The sequence below is a fragment of the Mandrillus leucophaeus genome, unplaced genomic scaffold (assembly GCF_000951045.1).
Source record: "Mandrillus leucophaeus isolate KB7577 unplaced genomic scaffold, Mleu.le_1.0 Scaffold390, whole genome shotgun sequence".
Lineage (NCBI taxonomy): Eukaryota > Metazoa > Chordata > Mammalia > Primates > Cercopithecidae > Mandrillus > Mandrillus leucophaeus.
Genome location: NW_012104143.1, coordinates 1,581,353 through 1,602,041, shown reverse-complemented (window position 1 = coordinate 1,602,041; position 20,689 = coordinate 1,581,353). Strand labels below are relative to the sequence as shown.

At 50.7% G+C, this 20,689-nt stretch overlaps 2 protein-coding genes across 2 annotated transcripts in view; one reads left to right on the top strand and one right to left on the bottom strand.

The window, feature by feature from the left end:
* ABCC1 (ATP-binding cassette, sub-family C (CFTR/MRP), member 1) overlaps nucleotides 1-1,590 on the top strand; it is a 125,970-nt gene extending 124,380 nt beyond the window's left edge. Inside the window, exon 27 of the mRNA XM_011991183.1 lies at nucleotides 1,239-1,590. Within this exon, the coding sequence (XP_011846573.1) occupies nucleotides 1,239-1,437 (199 nt within the window). The 3' untranslated portion in view covers nucleotides 1,438-1,590. The remainder of the gene's footprint in view (nucleotides 1-1,238) is intronic.
* Nucleotides 1,591-11,061: 9,471 nt separating this feature from the next.
* Nucleotides 11,062-20,689, bottom strand: part of ABCC6 (ATP-binding cassette, sub-family C (CFTR/MRP), member 6) — a 79,767-nt gene continuing 70,139 nt past the window's right edge. The window contains exons 26-31 of the mRNA XM_011991182.1: nucleotides 20,556-20,657; nucleotides 18,808-18,954; nucleotides 15,965-16,123; nucleotides 15,721-15,887; nucleotides 12,060-12,254; nucleotides 11,062-11,739 (exon numbers count right to left, since the gene is read on the bottom strand). Coding sequence (XP_011846572.1) covers nucleotides 11,631-11,739; nucleotides 12,060-12,254; nucleotides 15,721-15,887; nucleotides 15,965-16,123; nucleotides 18,808-18,954; nucleotides 20,556-20,657 — 879 coding nt within the window. The 3' untranslated portion in view covers nucleotides 11,062-11,630. The remainder of the gene's footprint in view (nucleotides 11,740-12,059; nucleotides 12,255-15,720; nucleotides 15,888-15,964; nucleotides 16,124-18,807; nucleotides 18,955-20,555; nucleotides 20,658-20,689) is intronic.

The following is a 20,689-nucleotide window of genomic DNA, read 5'->3' as shown; positions in this document are numbered from 1 at the left end:
CGACTGAAGCATTAATGCCTGGCACACCAGCGGAACCTCTGGGGTCCCGCTCTGGTGGTGTTTGTTAGTGCCTGCTTCTGGTTCTGTTATCCGTCTCCATGACAACCAACCATAAAGCCTCAGTCACGTTGGAGTATAAAGCAATGATCATTGCTCCCAAACGAGGGCAGTCAGCTGGGTGACTCTGCTGATCTTGGCTGGGCTCACATGCATGTCTGGGGGTCAGCTGGCTGTTGGCCTCAGGTGGGGCAAGAAGGGTATACTCGGCGCATCCCTCATTCTCCAGCAGACCAGTTTGGCATGTCATGGCCATGGCAGGGGCACAAGAGCGTGGAAGCACCCATGTGCATCTCACAGTATTCTTTTGGCTGGTGTTATGTTTGCCAGTGTCCCATTGGCCAAAGCAAGGTACATGTCTGAGTCCAGAGCCACCTGTCATGGCCCCACAGGTGGATAGGGATGCATGGATATTAGCTCTTTTTTTTTTTTTTTTTTTTTCTGAGACAGGGAGTCTCACTGTGTCACCCAGGCTGGAGTGCAGTGGTACAACCTCCGCCCCCACGCTCAAGCAGTTGTCCTGCCTCTGCCTCTCAAGTAGCTGGGATGACAGGTGCCTGCCACCACGCCCAGTTAATTTTTGCATTTTTAGTGAGATGGAGTACCACCACATTGGCCAGGCTGTCTCAAACTCCTGGTGTTAAGTGATCCGCCCGCCTTAGCCTCACAATGTGCTGGGATTATAGGTGTGAGCCACTGTGCCCGACTTTTTTTTTCTTGCCTAGGCTGGAGTACAGTGGATTGATCTCAGCCTCTTACTTCTGGACTCGAACAATCCTGCCTCAGTCTCCCGAGTAACTGGGACTACAGGAGCATGCCACTACACCCAGCTTATTTGTTTATTTTTGTTTTTAGGAGACATGGGGGTCTTGCTTTGTTGCCCAGGCTGGTCTCAAATTCCTGGCTTCAGGCTATCCTGCCACCTCGGCCTCCCAAAGTGCTGGGATTGTAGGTGTGAGCCACTGTTTTGAGGATGATTCTGAACCTACATCTTGCTGAATAGGAGATGTGCTCTGATTGATTAGTGATGTCTGCTGCAGACACAGATGTTGGGAGTGGACGTGGTTTCCTGGTCGAGCAACATCGAGTGTCTCCTTTCACATCTCCCAGCCTGGGCCTAGGTTTGGAGTCAGGGGTGGTTTGATCTAACACTGTCTCCTCGTGTTTTTCTTTCGGTCAAGTGTTGGGCAGCGCCAGCTTGTGTGCCTGGCCCGGGCCCTGCTGAGGAAGACGAAGATCCTTGTGTTGGATGAGGCCACGGCAGCTGTGGACCTGGAAACGGACGACCTCATCCAGTCCACCATCCGGACACAGTTTGAGGACTGTACCGTCCTCACCATCGCCCACCGGCTCAACACCATCATGGACTACACAAGGTGATGCCCCTGGCACAGTGGCCTCTAGGCTTTGAGAGTTTGCCTTACTCACTGGCTCATTCATTCATTCATTCAACACTGTCCTTATCCCTAGTGACAGCCCCAGTGGGTGGATCCTCTCTTCATCCTGGATGGTACCAGGTATTTCTTTTTTTTTTTTTTTGAGACAGAATCTCACTCCGTCTCCCAGGCTGGAGTACGGTGGCGCGATCTTGGCTCACTGCAACCTCCACCTCTGGGGTTCAAGCAGTTCTCCTGCCTCAGCCTCCTGAATAGCTGGGACTACAGGCATGTGCCAGCACGCCTGTCTAATTTTTGTATTTTTAGTAGTGACAGGGTTTCGCCATGTTGGCCAGGCTGGTCTTGAACTCCTGACCTCAGGCGATCTGCCTGCTTCAGCCTCCCAAAGTGCTGGGATTACAGGCATGAACCACTGTGCCCAGTGGTACCAGGTATTTCTGACATCATCCAGTCATTCATTCTGTCGTTGTATCGGCATAGCGCACCTGCCATGTTCCCAGACGCTGGGGACTCTGTAGGCTGCTATCAGACAAGGTCCCTGCCTCTAGGACCAAGTAGCTTATTAGATAGAGGAGACAAAATAGACAGAGCAACAAACCAACAGGATTCCAGAGGGCAGCAAGTGCTGGGAAGGACGCTTGCCGAGGAGACGGGATAGCAGGTGCCAGGCAGGCCATTGTTTACATCGAGCACTGCAGGCCCAGTGCCTGGGGCCCACAAAAAAGGTTTTATTTTTTAAAAAGAAGCAGGCCAGGTGCGATGGCTCACGCCTGTAATCCCAGCACTTTGGGAGGCCGAGGCGGGCAGATCACCTGAGGTCGACAGTTTGAGACCAGTCTGGCCAACATGGTGAGACCCTGTCACCATTAAAAATACAAAAATTAACCGAGTGAGGTGGTACGTGCCTATAATCCCAGGTACTTGGGATGCTGAGGAAGGAGAATTGCTTGAACCTGGAAGGTGGAGGTTGCAGTGAGCTGAGATTGTGCCACAGCACTCCAGCCTGGGCGACAGAGTGAGACTCCGTCTCAAAAAAGAAAAAAAAGAATGTAATCCAACCTTGTTTCTATTTATACCAACACAGTCATAAAATAGAAATTTTAGCATTTTGTGTGGAGAAAGCTGCCTCCGCAGGCATCAGTGCCGGGGATCACAGAAGTCACGATGCAGCCGTAGTACCAGGATCTTGGGGGGTTTTGAGTTTTGCTTGAGTCACCTCTGAGGAGGTGACATTTTAGCTGAGACCTGAACAATGAAAGGGAGTCAGCTGTGAGAAGATCTGGGACAGCGATCTGCAACCTTGTTCTTAAGGGCTGGGGTAGTTTCAGCTTTGCGGGCCACATGGCCTCTCGGCCACTTGACTCCAGTGTTGCCTTGTGAGCGCAGTCATAGTGCACAAATGAATGAGCATGGCTGTGTTCCAGTAAAACTTTATTCATAAAAACAGGCAGGGGGTCAGATTTGGCCTGCAAGCCACAGTTTGCCAACCTTTGATCTAAAGGAAGAATATTCTAGGCAGCCGGTACAGCCGAATGTAAAACTGAATGAATGTGCTTAATGAATTTGAAGGCTAGCATGAGGAGGCCGTTGTACCTAGAGGCTGGAATTGAGGGGACAGGGCTAGGAGATGAGGCCAGAAACGTAGGGCAGGGGCTAGATCTTAGAGCAGCATGTAAGCACGGTGAGAAGCTTGGAACTTACTCTAAGAGCCCTGTAAAGCCATTGGAAAGTTTTAAGCAGGGGGGTGACATGAGTTTCCATTTTATTTATTTATTTTTGAGATAGCGTCTCACCCTGTCGCCCAGGCTGGAGTGCAGTGTTGGGATCACAGCTCACTGTGGCCCCAAGCGATCCTCCTGCCTCAGCCTTCCAAAGTGCTGGGATTATAGGCGTGAGTCTCTGCACCCAGCTGACATGATGTTTCTAGTTCACTGAGTACCACCTACTAAGTGACAGATACTGAGTTGGTGCTTTTGAAATATAGGACATAGAAATGAGGACAGAAGTGGGCAGTGTCAAATCTTACAGGACCTAAAATATTAGGGGTCAGCCAACTATGGCCCACAGGCCGTAGATCTGGCCCCTGGCCTGTTTTTATGAATAAAGTTTTATTGGCACACAGCCACATCTGTTCATTTTCCTGTTGTCTCTGGCAGCTTTCACACTATAAATACAGCAGAGATGCATAGTTGTAACAGAAACCATATGGCCTGCAGAGCCTGAAGTATTTGCTGTCTGGCCTTTTTCAGAAAAATGTTGCCAATCCTTATTGTAGACTATGGTAAGATCTTTTTATTTTACTCTGAATGTAATGGAACAGTGAATGTGAACAGTCAACACTGTTAATACTGTTCCCACCATGATTGATGTGGGGTAGATATTAAGGAGGTGGCCTCATGGGAATTTGACATTGACTAGAAATAGAGATGGAGGGTGAGCAACCAGCTGGAAGGCTGCTGACCAGTGCTAGCAGAAAGTGTTAGGGACCTGACCCAAAGCAGTAACTTGCCCAGGTCACTTGTCGCAGGGGCACGAGGTGCTCACCCCTCTCCTTCCTCTGATGTCTGTATCCCCTCCTGCTACAGGGTGATCGTCTTGGACAAAGGAGAAATCCAGGAGTACGGCGCCCCGTCGGACCTCCTGCAGCAGAGAGGTCTCTTCTACAACATGGCCAAAGACGCCGGCCTGGTGTGAGCCGCACAGCTGGCCTATCTGGTCAGAACTGCAGGGCCTACATGCCAGCGCCCAGGCAGGAGTCAGTACCCCTGGGAAACCAAGCCTCCCACACTGAAACCAAAAAATCAAAACCAAACCCAGACAACCAAAACGTACTCAAAGCAGCAGCCACCGCCATCCAGTCCCCTGCCTGGAACTGGCCGTGAAGACACGGGACAGACACAGAGAGGCGAGCTGCCCAAAACATGCTCGCCCTTGCCCCTGGTGCCCTGAGACACACACACAGCCTCCTGCCCCCAGGAATGCAAGTGTGTTCCTGGTGCTTCCCGCGGACGAGTTTTGGCAGCCAGACTTCTGAAGGAATTGGTTGTATAGAAGATCCTAGTGACCAAATCCAGCCGGCTGCCTCGGATCTCTCCAGCCGAAGTCTATGGACTGCAAGTCTTTGAGATGCCTGTGGCTCCCATCACCTCTAACATCCTTGTCTGGGTCCACCCGGAATGCTTCATTTCCTTGGGGCTACAGTTTTGAGGTTGAGGGGCCTGGAGAAAATCATTCCCTCCCCTTGGCAGTGTCCTGGGGCCCTGCATGGTCCTCTTGCCAACATCTGGTCTTCCAGGTACTCAGAAGCTGGGAACCAGCATCCCAGCGCCAGCTCTGCCAGTTCTTGCTTCAGGCCAGAGGCAGCCTCTGCACTCCCAAGCCTGTCCTCCTGGAAGGGACCTGGTTGGACTAACAGATAACCTGGACCTGGAACTGCAGGGCCAGGGGATTGTCTCGTAGGGCCAACGTTCCACCTGGGGTTCCCCTCCCCACTCACCCCCACTCCAGGCTTTCCCTTGCTTTTTTCTTTTGTTCAACATTGTAAGAACAATCAACGCCGTTATTACTGTTCCCACCATGATCGATGGGGGGTAATATTAAGGAGATGGCCTCATGGGAATTTGACATTGACTAGAAATAGAGTTGGAGAGTGAGCAGCCAGCTGGACGGCTGCTGACCAGTCCTAGCAGAAAACGTGTTAGGGGCCTTGCCCGAAGCACTGTTGGTTGCTTACAGTGTTGATTGCTTTTCTTCTTTTTTCTTACCGCCTCTTTGCTTTCCCTCTCATGGTACCTGCTCATGGTTATGAAGCTTTCAAAGTAAAGAACACGAAGTACCTCCCAAGTATTACCAATGGGTACCAAAAAACGTCCCCTTGAGTCTTTTCCTTTTTTTTAGACTTTAATTCTCTCCCTTGGCATCCGGTTAGTCCCCCAGCGGGGCAGCATTGTGGAGAACTTGACGTTTAGTTATTGATGCTCTTCCAGGACACGAAAAGAACCCATCTTTGAATATCAGTGATTTTTTTTTTCTTTAAGTACTGTTCCAGGGAGAAAAACTGTCTCAAAACTTGAACTTCTTGGGAAGAGAAGTGTTGGGCTGAGAAGTCACATTCCCAGGAAATAGTGAGGAGCTCGCCCTGTGTTTGATCGTTTTGGTCTCTGTATTCCTGGAAGAAAACGGAGAAGCAGCATCGTTTAAAGCCTGTTCTTTAATGTGTCTCCGTTGGAGCCCAAAGTGAAATCCAGAAAGCAGCCAGAGCTGACGGCTGCCCCAGGACTCATACTTGCTAAGAATTACATCGCCGACTTCAAACCCAGAGAGCATCTTTCTTTTAGGTGAAAACACATATATTTATTTTTTGTAAGTTATACCATTCTTTCGCATTAGATAAACCAAGTTTTGGGGGATCCTTTTGTAATGACTTAAACTGGAAATGTGAACATTTGCAGTAAAAAAAATATATATATCTATATATTTTATTTCTTTCTAAACAGTAGTTCCCTTTCCTTTGGGGCCTCAGCGAGGGTTCCAGCCATCTCCTGCACGGTCAGGATCTGGCATCCTCCTGTTGCTGTTCTTTGCTTTTGACAAGTTGCCTCTAGTGGGAGCTGTTGCCAGGAAGGGCAAGTCCTGGACATCACTAGTCGGATGGGGTTTAGTGGGAAGGCGGGACAGCCGCAAGGTGGACAGAGTCCCGGCTTTGGGGTCAGACAGATCCTGGCTTGAGTCCTGCTCTTGTCATTCGCTGTTATGGTGACCCTGGGAAAGTCACTCAGCCTCTGTGCCTCACTTGCTTTGTCTGTAAGATGAGGCTAATCGTACGTACCCTGTGAGCAGCGATGTGTGTGGTACTGGTAGCCTCGGTCAAGTTCTAAGACACAGGCGAGGCAGAAATCACATTTGGCCAGAATGATCCTTGAAAATCCTGCCCTCCCCCTGCCTTTTTTTTTCCCCCCCCTAGAGACAGGGTCTCACTCTGTTGCCCAGGCTGGTGTGCAGTGGCACAGTCCTAGCTCACTGCAGCCTCAAACTCCTGGGCTCAAGCAGTCTTCCTGCCTCGGCCTCAGGCATGTGCCACCAAGCCCAGCTAATTTTTTAAATTTTTTATAGAGACAGGGTCTTGCTATGTTACCCAGGTTGTTCTTAAACTCTTGAGCTCAAGGCATTCTCCTGCCTGAGCCTCCCAAAGTGCTGGGATTCAGGCACCTGGCCTGAAAATCCCTTTATGTTAGTCCAGAGAGGCAAGGCTGTGCTGCAGTAACAAATTCACCATAAAATCTTGGGAAATGATCGCAAGGCTTTATTTCTTGCTCATGCAGTTCTTAATGAGGGTCAACTGCCTCTCTAGGGTAGCTGACTTCCCTGTGACAAGTGATCCAGGCTGTCCTGGTTTTATCACATGACCTCCCAAGGGCTGGCTTCCAGGTCCCCACAGCGGGAGAAGGGAGAGTGGACGACTCTCACCCACTCTTCCCTGTCTGAAACCAGAACTGACGCAGTTAATCCCACTCACAGCCCGTTGGCCAAAACGAGTCACATGGCCCCAACCCAGCCACTGCGGGAGCTGGGAAATGGAGGGGTGCCTGTGGAAGAGAAGTATTTCTCCCTTTCCTATCTCATGTGGTTCCCGAGTTTGGGACAGCGGAGTAGTCAGACTAGAGTGTTTGGTTTCTAACTTTGAACTGAGTGCGTCTGGGCTGTAAGGAATGTCTGTATTTGGGGAGCACACCATTTCTGCCACACTTAAAACCATGCACCAAGTACATGAGCAGATGGAACATTCTAGCACTGCCATTGTTCCCTCAAGCCTTCCTGTCCCCTGATTGAAATTGCTGGCTTGCCCTAGGGACTGTGGTGTACAGAGATGCTCAGAGAAGAGCCGGCGAGGTGGTGACCATTCGAATGAGTAGTAGCGTCTGGGTGCAGTGACTCTTGCCCCATTTAAACTGTTGGCTTGCGTTAGGGACTGCGGAGCATGAAGTTGCCTAGTGAAAAGCCAGTAAGGTCATAACCATTAGAGTAGTTAGTATCGGCCGGGCATGGTGGCTCACATCGGAATGAAGTCACTGGCTTGCATTAGGAACCACGGAGTGTGAAGGTGCCCAGTGAAAATCTGGTGACGTTGTGACTATTAGAATTAGCAGTATTGGCCAGATACGGTGGCTCATGCCTGTAATCCCAGCACTTTGAGAGGTTGAGTTCAAAACCAACCTGCCTGAGGCCAAGAGATCAAAACCAGCCTAGGCAACCTAGTGGAACTCCGTGCACATAAAAACTGTTTTTGTTAAATTAGAAGTAGTTGAGGCTGGGCGCAGTGGCTCACGCCTGTAATCCCAGCACTTAGGGAGGCTGAGGCGGGTGGATTGCCTGAGGTCAGTAGTTCAAGGCCAGCCTGAACAACATGTTTCAACATATGAAACAACATAGTCTCTACTAAAAACACAAAAATTAATTGGGCATGGTGGCATACGCCTGTAGTCCCAGCTACTGGGGAGCCTGACAGAATTGCTTAAACCTGGGAGGTAAAGGCTGCAGTGAGCTGAAATCATGCCAGTGCACTCCAGCCTGGGTGACGGAGCGAGCTGAGGCTCCATTTCAAAAAATTAGTTGGCTCTACCGGCGGGAATCTTAATGTAGATGTGAGAAATGTTTAGATCTCAAAGCCTGACCCTAAGTATTGAAGTCCCAGGTCAGATCCTAAGCTGTCCCTGAGAGCGCCACGTGGTATGCACCTGTGCCTGTGTCTTGGGGTGGGGCAGCTGCGTGCTCAGGGGGAATCCGGGGCTGGGTACAAGTTTAATCCCCTTGATGAAGAGGAGGCAGAGGGAGGCATAACTCCTCATCCAGGTGAGTGGAAGTGCTGTGGAAGGAAGCTGTGTTTTGTACCTACTACGTGCTGGCCCTGGGCTCACTGTAGAACTCTCCACATTGGAAGGGGTCCCGCGGGCCAGAGAGGTCTAAGGAGGGGGCTGGTGCTTCCCAGTGTTGACCTGTTCATCTGTCCTCATACCCGCCATCAGATCCTACAGCAAATTTGTTTGATTTTCTGCCAAACACCCAGAATCTGTCCACTCCCCATCCTCCCATTGCCACCCCGCTGGTCCCAGCCACCCCACCTTCTCCCTGCATCCCTGTAACAGCTTCCACTGTGGTCTCCAGGCTTTTGCCCCCAGCGACACACACACACACGGAATCACAGTGTCCTCAACCCGGTGACTATAGTGACCTTATGAAAACATGCATTGGCTGGGCGCAGTGACTCACGCCTATAATCCCAGCACTTTGAGAGGCCGAGGCAGGTGGATCACCTGAGGTCAGGAGTTCGAGACCAGCCTGGCCAACATAGTGAAATTCTGTCTCTACTAAAAATACAAAAATTAGCCAGGTATGCTGGCAAGTGCCTGTAAAATTCCATCTGCTTGGGAGGCTGAGGCACAAGAATTGCTTGAACTGGGAGGTGGAGGTTGCAGTGAGTCAAGATCGTGCCCCTGCACTCCAGCCTAGGAGACAGTGAGTGAAACTCTGTCTTAAAAAAAAAAAAATTTTTTTTTAAGGAAAAGAGGCAAGGTAGCCTGATGGTGAGGACATGGGCTCTGAAGCCAGACTGCTCGGGCAGAGACACCACTCATTCTGTTTTCTCATCTGTCAAAAGGGCCTGATGGTAGTACCTTCCTCATCCAAGTTTTCCAGTAAGGGGCCCAGTGAGGCGGCTTCCTCCTCTGGTCCACTGAATGAGTGTGTGGCTGGCGGGCATTTAGAGCAGTGTCAGGTACATGTAGTTACGTGTTTGCAGTGGTGAGATGCACAGTGGTGAGTTTTAGAGAGTCTACCGGGCGCAGGCACTGACCAGAGAGGAGGTCCGCAGCCGTGCTGGATGGAATTCATGTTCCACCCACCAGCCAGGCCCTGCTGGCAGGAGCCCATGGCAGGGGTATTAATGGCCTGGGCATCCCTGCTGGCATGTCTCCAGGCTGCCGTGGTATGGGCCCGACAGCAGCCTCATTAGCAGGCTGGCAGGTGCTGGTTCCCACGTGCCGGCCGCCTGTGGCCCACCCTCTGCTCCCTGGCACGCAGCCTAGGAAAGGGGATCTGGTGGCCCTGGGTCATCCCAGGCTGGGTTTGCCAAATGTCCATGTGACAGCCCTTGCCTGGGGTCACTCTGCAAGGCAGTCAGGTGGCTCAGCTCCAGGCAGAGAAAAGACGGGCTGCATCTGCCCTTCCATTCTCTAAAGGACAAAGGTGCCCTGTGCAGTGACTTTGGTATTAGACCCAGAAGTAGATCCCCACTCTATCCTTACTGGGTCACCTTGGCAAGTCATGTCAAGCCCTTGAGCCTCAGTTTCCTCACCTGTGAAATGGAGCTAGCCATAGGTAGTGGGTCCACCGCGCTGCAGGCATGACTAGGGGCAGGTGAACACTGCGGACTCCCTGCCTCACATTGAAGGTGGTAGAAGCTGCAGTTAGATCTAGATTTAGTTTACTCCAGGCCAAAAGGGGCATCACAAAACTGTCTGTCAGGATGGGCATCAGAAAGTCCCATGACCTGATAGGCAGAGCTGGCTCTGTGTCCTTAAGAAAATGTGGCGTCCTTGTCCCGTCACCCTTGACACTGGCAAAGCCACTGCCCGAGTATCTGTGGATGATGGATGGCAGCGGGGCAGGTTAGACCGGGGATTTTCAACCAAGTGGGTCTTTTTGTTTGGGGTTTTTACGAACAGTCTCGCTCTGTCACCCAGGCTGGAGTGCAGTGGTGTGATCTCGGCTCATTGCAACCTTCTCTGCCTGGGTTCAGGCAATTCTCCCGCCTCAGCCTCTGGAATAGCTGGGATTATAGGCGCCCACCACCACGCCTGGCTAATTTTTGTATGTTTGGTAGAGCCAGGGTTTCACCATGTTGGCCAGGCTGGTTTGGAACTCCTGACCTCAAGTGATTCACCTGCCTCAGCCTCCCAAAGCGCTGGGATTACAGACATGAGCCACCGCGCCCGGCCCAACCAGGTGGTTTGACCCCTCTGGGGACGTATGGCAGTGTCTGAAGATACTTTGTCACAAGTCTGGTGGTGGTAGAGGGAGGATGTTACTGGCATCTAGTGAAGAAGAGGCCAGGGCCGCTGCTGAGTGTCCTACGATGTGCAGGACATGTCCCCACAGCACAGCACTGTCTGGCCGCACATGTCAGTAAGGTTCAGAAAGCCTGGGGGATTGCCTTCTCTGCTTCCACGAACACGTATCCATGTGTTGTGTTATTCTTGCTGCTGAGACTCCCTGGCGAGCATAAAGTTAGGATCAAGGGGGGTATCTGATGTCTCACGCCGCCCTTCCCAGCGATCTATGTGTGGCCTTAAGGTGAGCTACTTTAGACTTCGTTTCTCTTTTCTGGTGCCTGAAGCTGGTTTGGTGAGTCCAGCATTAATAGTCTGACCACTTTCAGAAACAGGTGTGAGGAGGCTGGGCACGGTGGCTCATGCCTGTAATCCCAGCACTTTGGGAGGCCGAGGTGTGGTCAGAAAATGGTGGTGGCTATTCCGTATCCTCACCATAGTGTGGATTCATGAGCCTGCATGTGTGATAAAACTGCACGGGACAAAATACACACACACACGAGTACAAGTAAAACGGGAAATCGAGCAAGATTGTTGTGTCAATGTCAATGCCCTGGCCGTGATGCTCTATACTAGAGTTTTGTAAGATGTTACCATTGGGAGAAACGGGGTAGCAAGTACACAAATCTATATTATTGTTTCTTTAACTGCATGTGAGTCTGGGATTATCCCAAAATAAAAGTGTTAATTTCCAAAAAGTACACACAGCATGGCAGTCCCCCGTCCCAGGGATTCTGATTTAAGGGTCTAGCGGGGAGCCTGGGCATGTGCTTGAGTCCCCGACGTGAGTCCAGGGTACAGTGGGGCTGAGAGTCACTGTTGACGTGGGCTGCAGGGTGGACAGGGCAAGATGGGCCCTTCCCGGGCAGACCTGTGTATTGCTGGGTCCTTCCGGCTCTGATGCTCCGTGATAATCCGCCACTTTCTCTGCCATTTTCCTCCCAGACCAGAGAGCAAACACGGGTCTAGACTGAACGTCGCGTGGAGTTATCAGTGACACCGGGTCACTTCCATCTCCAGCACTGCAGGCTCTGCGGGCTGGCCCGACGGGGGTACAGGTGAGGGTCTTGGGTCAGACCAGGCCTGACTCCTGGGCCAGCCTGTAAAACAGGCCCTTCTGGGCCAGCAGCTGGGCCGGACTGCCGCTCTCTGCCACCTGCCCCTTGTCCATGACCAGAACCCTGTGAGGGAGAAGGAGACAAAGAGGCTCTTTGGACACCAGCCCAGGCTCTCGGCAGCTGTGAGAGCCCAGTGTGTCTGCACTGAGGTTTTCTCCATAGAAGTCCTGCTTTCCGTGCAGCTCCCTGGCCCTCACAGCTGGGTTGGAGGCGTGTGCTGGGCGCATGTCCTTGGGCAGCCTTCCCGCTTGGCATGTGTTCCCGGGCATCGCTGCCACTCTGGCCCCATTCAGGGCCCTTCCAGCTCTAACCGGGACTGCCTCCGCTCACTTCCCCCACCGCTGCAGGGCTGCAGTGAGGGCCGGCCGGGGCGGGGGCCTTACCGGGCACAGTCCATCACGGAGCGCAGGCGGTGCGCGATGAGCAGCACAGTGCACTGTGCAAACCAGCTCCCGAGCGTGGCCTGCATCTGCAGCTCCGTGCCCGGGTCCACGGCGGCCGTAGCCTCGTCCAGGATGAGGATCTGGGTCTTCCGGAGAAGGGCACGTGCCAGACACAGAAGCTGTTTCTGGCCCACGCTGGGAACGATTGGGACAATTAGGTGGGATGTGTGTTCCTGGGCATGTGTAGGTGTGCCCAGAAACAGGTCCCTGAAACAGTGCAGGAGCGAGGTCCTGTGTTCAGGCTTCCCCACACATGGGGTCTGCGGCCCCTTCCTGCCGTCTTTGAGCAGGCTGACTGTAGGCAGGTCATTCAAACCTTTTGTGCCTCAGATTCCCACCTGTGAAATGGCTACTTTCTTTTTTCTGTTTATGGCTATATCTTTTTTTTCTTTTCTTTTCTTTTTTCTTTTTTTCTTTTTATTTTTTTTAAGATAGAGTCTTGCTCTGTCACCCAGGCTGGCGTTTAACGGCATGATCTCAGCTCACTGCAACCTCCACCTCCCGGTTCAAGCGATTTTTCTGCCTCAGCCTCCCAAGTAGCTGGAATTACAGTCATGCGCCACCATACCCGGCTAATTTTTTGTATTTTTTAAGTAGAGATGGGGTTTCACCATGTTGGTCTGGCTGGTCTCAAACTCCTGACCTCAGGTGATCCACCCACCTTGGTCTCCCAAAGTGCTGGGATTACAGGCGTGAGCCACTGCTCCCTAGTAGTTCTGTTTCTAGGTTTTTTGAGAAATCCTCATACTGTTTTCCATAGTGACAGTACTAATTTACATTTCCTTCATCAGCGAAAGCACAGCTTTGACTTCAGTCATGCCCTTGCAAACGAACCTACAATGACTCCCCACTGCTTCAAGAATCAAATGTACAGTCTTCCTAAGACATTCAAGGCTGGTGTTGAGTGGGCCTTAAATGCAGAGTGTACAACACCTGGGTGGGATTCCAGGCATGATCTACCACGCCTGGCCTGTTTTATGGCTGTTTCGAGTTCTATGTCTTCACCTTGTGCCAAACACATTCTAAGGGCTAATATATTGACTCAATCCTCATAATGTCCACAAAGTAGATATTATTGTTCTCCTCTTGGAGGGAGGAGAACACAGATACACAGAAGCTCAGTGGCTTGACCAAGGTCTCAAGGCGGGTCTCCAGGTGGGTCCATAATTTGAACCCAAGTCCTCTGACCCCAGAGTCTGCGCTCCTAATGGATCCGTCCTCATTGAATTGTGAAGACACGGCACATAAAAGTGTGTGGGGTTGTCACAGAGTAAGCCCTGGGCACGAAGTAGCACCCTCTCATTACAGGTGGAGAAGTTGAGATTCCAGGTCGTGAGGCCGGTGAGCCCCTGACTCAGGTGGGAAGTGGTCCCTGGGGCCCCAGCATGTCTGTCTGGCACCGTAAGCCCTTCCATGAAACAGCGTCCCTTTAGATGATTAGAACCTACTATGGTTATGCAGGCATTAGAGTGCCTGGGTTTTGTCCGGACCTCACTACTTGTAAGCTGTGTGACCCCAGGCAAGCCCCAGGCCTCCAATTCCAACTCTGTGAAATGACGTTATCAGGAGTGTGACTCAGGACTAAAATGAGTATTTACTGTTTCCTCTATGCCTGCTACTGTTTCAACAACTTTGTGCATATAATTCAATCCTTGCAAGGTAGGTAGGTGCTATTACTCCCACTTTACAGATGAGGAAACTGAGGCACAGGAGATAAGTAAGTTGCCCAAGATCCTACAGCTGGGGGGGCCTGGATTTGAGCCCAGGCAGTCTGTCAGCTGTGTATACTCTAACCCACCAAGGAATGCTGCTTTTCTAGTGCTTGAAATTATTTGCTACCACAAGCACTTCTGACACCCTCAGGGTCAGAGGGGTTTATAAACCCAGAACACCTTGGTTTGGTTTTGTTTTTTGGGGGGTTTTGAGACAGGGTCTTGCTCTGTCACCCAAGCTGGACTTCTGTAGCATCATCTCAGCTCACTGCAATTTCTGCCTCCCCGGTTCAAGCAATTCTCGGTGTCTCAGCCTCCCTAGTACCTGGGATTACAGGCATGCACCACCACACCTGGCTAATTTTTGTATTTTTAGTAGAGACAGGGCTTCACCATATTGGTCAGGCTGGTCTCAAACTCCTGACCTCAGGTGACCCACCTGCCTCGGCTTCCCATAGTGCTGGGATTACAGGTGTGAGCCACCATGCCCGGCTACCTTGTTTTTTTAAAAGGCATGTACCTGTACACCTATGTTCATAGTGGCATTATTCAAAATGGCCAAGAGGTGGAAACAGCCTGGATATCTACTGGCAGATAAATGGATAAGCAAAACGTGGTCTATCCATGGAGTGGAAAGTTATCCAGCCTTAAAAAGGTAGAGAATCTGACACATGCTACAATGCGGATGAACCTTGAGGACATCATGCTATGTGAAATAAGCCAGTCACAAAAGGACAGATACTGTGGTTCTGCTTCTATGTAGGGTCTAGAGTAGTCACACTCATAGAGACAGAAAGGAGAATGCTGGTGACCAGGGGCTGGGGGAGGGGGACAAGGACGGTTAGGGTTGCATGGGAACAGAGTTTTAGTTTTGTTACGTAACAGTGTGAATGTACCTAACACTATACACTGAAAAATGAGTGAGATGGGCCCAGCGTGGCAGCTCACACCTGTAATCCCAACACTTTGGGAGGCCTATGCAAGTTCAAGTGCAGCCTGGGCAACATGGTGAAACCCTGTCTCTACAAAAAATAAAAAGATGAGCTGGCCGTGGCGGCTCACACCTGTAATCCCAGCTACTCGGGAGGCTGAGGTGGGAGGAACGCTTGAGCCTGGGAGGTGGAGGTTGCAGGGAGCTGAGACCTCACCACTGCACTCCAGCCTGGATGACAGAGCCAGACCCTGTCTCAAAAAAAAAAAAAAAAAAAAAAAATTTGAGATAGTAAATTTTGTGTGTATTTTTCCACACAACTTTTTGTTGTTGTTGAGATGGAGCCCAGGCTGGAGTGCAGAGGCGCAATATCGGCTCACTGCAACCTTCGCCTCCCTGGCTCAAGTTTTCCTCCCACCTCAGCCTCCCGAGTAACTAGGACTACAGGCGCGTACCACCATACCCGGCTAATACTGTGTTCCATAGAGATAAGCTCTTGCTATGTTGCCCAGACTAGTCTCGAACTCTTGGACTCAAGAAATCCTCCTCCCTCAGCCTCCCAAAGTGCTGGGATTACAGGCATGAGTCACTGCACCCAGCCCACACTTCACATTTACAAAAAAAAAAAAAAAAAATTCCTATGTTACTTATAGCCCCAGTGAGTGGTGGGGTTACCACCCACTATCAAACAATATTTTCATAGCAAAATAAATACTGAGCAAGAGTAATAAAGGCTATCAGTAGCCCTGTGTCAGTTGAGGTTGGGTTTTGCCACCAAATAAATATAGAAGGCTAATTTAATTTAGGGGGGGAAATCTTAGTATTCAGAGACTGTGTCAGAGCTTGAAATTGCAGATAAGACACGTGGTTATTAACACAGTGATAATCCTACTGGGGAAGGCACTGCCGTCCCTTCCTCTCCCGCCTGCAGGTTCTGGCTACAGTGGGATGACCATACCTCAGGTCCTCGCCTCGGTCGGCACACTTGTACTGCAGCTGGCCGGGCAGGCTGGCCACCAAGGCTTTGAGCTGCACAGTCTCCAGGGCTGCCCAGATAGCCTCGTCCGAGTGCTCCTGCAGCAGGTCAAGGTTCATCCGTAGAGAGCCAGGGAACAGGATGGGGTCCTGCGGGGGAGGGGCGGTGGGTCAGAGCAGGGCCCCACCATGCCTCCCACCTTTGCCCACCCTTCCACCATCCTCACCTGGGGGATGATGCTGATCCTGGAGCGCAGTGTGTGCAGCCCCACGTGGGCAATGGGGACCCCGTCGATCCAGATCCCGCCCTCAGCTGCCTCCTGGAGCCGCAGCAGCCCACTGGCCAGGGAGGACTTCCCGGCCCCTGTCCTGCCAACGATGCCCACCTGCCCGGGGTTGGGAGGAAAGGCCTGCTCTGACCAGAGGGCTCCTGGGCATTTATTGGGGAGGTGTTTCCACTGTACCCGAGATCTGTCTGTCCATCCCTCATTGTGTAAAGGTCCACCTTCCATCTCTCTATCTTTCCATCTGTCTACCTTTCTATATATCCACCCATCAGTCCATCCAGTCTTCCATCTGCGTTCTTCCCTATCATCCCCTTATCCCGATGTCTCTCTCCCATCTTTCTCCCCACCCTTCCTTCAGTTCCTCCATCTTTCCTCATCCTTCTGTTTACACCTCTCCATCATCTCTTGTCCTTTCTTCCACTGCATCCCATCCATCTGTCTGTCCGTCCATCCATCCATCCATCCATCCATCTCTTATCCTTTTTTCCACCCCATTCCCCCATCCACCCACGCACCCACCCATCCATCCATCCATCCATCCATCCATCCATCATCCCTCCTCAATCCCATCCCTCCATCTCTCATTCTTCCATCCCATTCCATGCATCCATCCATTCATCTATCCATCTCTCATTTCTTCTTCCCTATTCATCCATCAATTCACTAATCCTTTCATTCATTTATTTTTTTTCCCATCCATCCATCCAGTCCATCCTTCACTCATTCATCCTCCATCCTATCCATGTGTTCATTCTCTTATCCATCTCCCATTCTGTTATCCACCCTCCATCCCTCTCTCTCTTGCTACTGTTGCATCCTCAGTGTCTGACACATGCTGTGGGTTCAACATTATTTGCTTAATTCATGAATGAAACATGTGGGTCACCTCACTGTATGCCAGGCGCATGTTTAGGCCCTGGAAGTATAGAAATTAAAGAGTCCTTGCTCCAGTGTGCCCGCCATCTGGTCTAGGAAAGAGTGCAGTTGAGTAAATGTAATACAGTGTGATGAACAATGCTATTTATTTTATTTATTTACTTATTTTTGAGATAGAGTCTTGCTCTGTCACCCAGGCTGGAGTTCAGTGGTGCGATTTCGGTTCACTGCAACCTCCACCTCCCAGGGTCAAGCAGTTGTCCTGCTTCAGCCTCCCAAGTAGCTGGGACCACAGGTGCCCGCCACCACGCTTGGCTAATTTTTGTATTTTTAGTAGAGACGGTGTTAACACCATGTTGGCCAGGCTGGTCTCAAACTCCTGGCCTCAAGTGATCAACCGACCTTGGCCTCCCAAAGTGCTGGGATTGCAGGTATAAGCCATGGCACCCAGCCAACAATGCTGTTTGTTATCAGCTCTGGACCTGTGGCAATTCAGGGAAGCAAGGTGGTGCTGCTCCTGCTGCCTGGGATTTGATAGAGGTAATAAGAGAAGACCTCATGGAGGAAGGGATACTTGGATGGAAGCTTGAAGGATGAATAGGAGTTCAAGGAAGGGGAACACTCCAGGTGAACCGCACTAAGTGGGTTTCCAGAACTGGAAGCTCATGGAGCTCACAGCACCATGTGTCCCCCTGGCCAAGAGGCAGCTGCTCCACAATGTTGGCTAAGCCCTGGCAGAGCAATGAGTGATGGGGGGGATGGGCAGGGCCTGGGGTGGGCAGAGCCTTGAATGCCAATCTCCGGAATTCAGACTTTACCCCAAGGGAAGCTGGAACTAGTAGAAGGCTCTGAGCAGGGGAATGACATGCAGTGTCATTCATGCTGATAAAGGTCAGGATGGCTGGGCACGGTGGTTCATGCCTGTAGTCTCAGCACTTTGGAAGGCTGAGGGGGGTGACTGAGGTCAGGAGTTTGAGACCAGCCTGGCCAACATGGTGAAACCCCGTCTCTACTAAAAATACAAAAATTAGCCAGGTATAGTGGTGCACACCTGTAATCCCAACTACTCAGGAGGCTGAGGCAGGAGAATCGCTTGAATCTGGGAGGCGGAGGTTCCAGTGAGCTAAGATCATACCACTGCACTCCAGCCTGGGCAACAGAGTGAGACTCTGTCTCAAAAAAAAAAAAAAATATATATATATATATATATATATCTCACACAGGAGAGCAGATTGGAGCTGGTGAGACAGGATCCACTGTTTATTAGGGGACAAGGAGGGGACAGGGAGGAAGCCTCTGTAGGTTCAGAGAGAGGGAGGAAAGGGATCAGTGAAGGGGCTTGATGAGGCATCTGTAAAATGGGATAGTACTAGCACCTCCCTTATGGGGTTGTTGTGAGAGTGAAAATGCAAATAATAAAAGCATTAGTAAACATTTCTGGAGCACTTTCCATGAGCTAAGCATGTTCCATGTGTTAAACTTCACAACAACTCAAAGATCAATATTACCAGTCCCAATTTACAGATGGGAAAACTGAGACTGAGCTATGAAGTGCTTTTCCCAACGTCTCCCACCCCAAAGCAAATACCCCATTTGTGCAAACTGGAAAATGTACTTGGAGCATTTAACACACTGCTCAGCACATATTAGGAGCTGGGTTAACATTAAAGAAGGAAGTCAGGGAGTTGCTTCCTCATCTGGGGACACCACGGTGGATGAGGCAGTCACCAGACGGAAGCAGGTTTGGGGAAGGCGAGGAATTCGTTTGAGGGGGCAATGGGTCTGAAAGCTAGGGGACCTGAGGTGGGGACATTGTGAAGGTAGCTGGTGCCCAGGGTTTAGGGCCTTGCCCCTGGAGTCCTTTGGCCTGAACTCTGTGAAGAGGACATTGTGAGAGAACCACTCACCTTCTCTCCTGCGTGGATCTTGAAGGACACGCCCTGCACAGCCAGCGGGAGCTCAGGTCGGTATCTTAGCCCAAAGTCCCGGAACTCAATCTGCCCGCCATGAGGCCAGGGGGGCTGAGCTGCACATGTGGGCAGCCTCCAGGGAGCCTGGAGCAGGAGGGGAAACTGAGTCAGAGGAGCCTTCCTCTAAGACTTCGCACAAGATGGCCCACCTTTCTCAGCTTCAGTTTTCTCTTCTGCAAAATGGACATATGTATTGCAATTTTACAGGGTTATTACGGGAATCCAACAAGAGAGGGCATGGACTATGTCAATGCTAAAAACAGATGGTGGTGGCTACTTTTAGTCTATCTTATTGCTATTGTTAGCCACTGTTTATTATAAAATCATCTCTTTTTCTACAGTGGGAGCAGACATTTCTCTCTGTCTTTGCGAAAGGACATGGCGGTGCAGCAGGAAGACCAATGCTGCCTTTTGCTATTCCTGTCACCTTGAACAGATCATTCTACCCTCTTGAGTCTTGGTTTTCCAATCTGGGAAATAGGGTTAATAAGAGCAGTGGACATGTATTGAGTGTTTGCAATGGACCAGAGACTCTACTAAATCATTTATTTGCAGGATCTCATTTGAACCTCCCAGTAAACTCAATGCTGTTATGTTACTATTACTGCTATACTGCTGTTCTCATCCTTCCTTCCACCCCATCCCATCCATCCATTCATCCATCCATCTCTTATCCTTTTTCCACCCCATCCCACCCATCCATCCATCCGTCCGTCCGCCCATCCATCTCCAATCCCATCCCTCCATCTCTCATTCTTCCACACCATTGCATCCATCCATCCGTCCATCCATCCATCCATCCATCCGTCCATCCATCCATCCATCCATCCATCCATCCATCCATCCATCTCTTATCATTTCTTCTACCCTATTCATCAATCAGTTCTTCCCTGTTCTGTTACTGTAATGTTACTGTTATGTTGCTATCACACTATATCATGTTGCTGTTTTGTTACCGTTGCATTGCTATGTTGCTGTTCTGTCCTTATAATGCTACTATAATGTCGCTGTTTTGTTACTGTTACATTGCCGTGTTGCTCTTCCTATATTTACTATATTAAAGCCATGTTGCTGCGATGTTGCTGTCCTGTTATGATGTTGCTGTTGTGTTTCTATTACGTTGCCATGTTGCTGTTCGGTTTCTATCATGTTACTAAAATGTTGCTATTATGTTACTATTGCATTGCTATGTTGTGGTTGTGTTGCGGGAATGTTACCATCATGTTACTATCATGTCTCTGTTATATTAGGATTACACTGCTATGTTGCTGTTCTATGTGCTATGTTGCTGTAATATTGTGGTTATGTTGCTGTTAGGTTACTATTACATTGCTGTCGTGTTACTGTCATGTTCTGGAATATTGCCGTTGTGTTACTATCGTGTTGCAGCTATGCTGCTGTTGCAATGCTGTTCCTCGTGGTCCCCCGCCACTCCCATAGGTGACCTGCTTTCCTCAAGCTCAGAAGCAAAGGAACCAAGATTTGGCCTGGCTCCAGACCTTATGCTCCTAACCACTGTTGCCACCCTGTCTGTGACTCTGACCTATAGAGGTAGGGGTTGAGTCAGGGGAGAAGAGGGTACAAACTCCAAAGCCTGGAGCAGATGTCAATAGGGACCCGTTGCCGCCCCCCACCGCCAACAGTATGTCCCTGCTGGGACCCCGTCGCCACCTCCCGCCCATCACCTCCTTGGGCGTCCAGGCATAGTCCTGCAACCGCTCCACTGACACGATGCTGTTCTCTAGGTCTGTCCAGTTGCGAACAACCCACTGCAGCGTCTGGGTCACCTGGTGCAAGAAAGCATCTCTGGCTGGGTTCG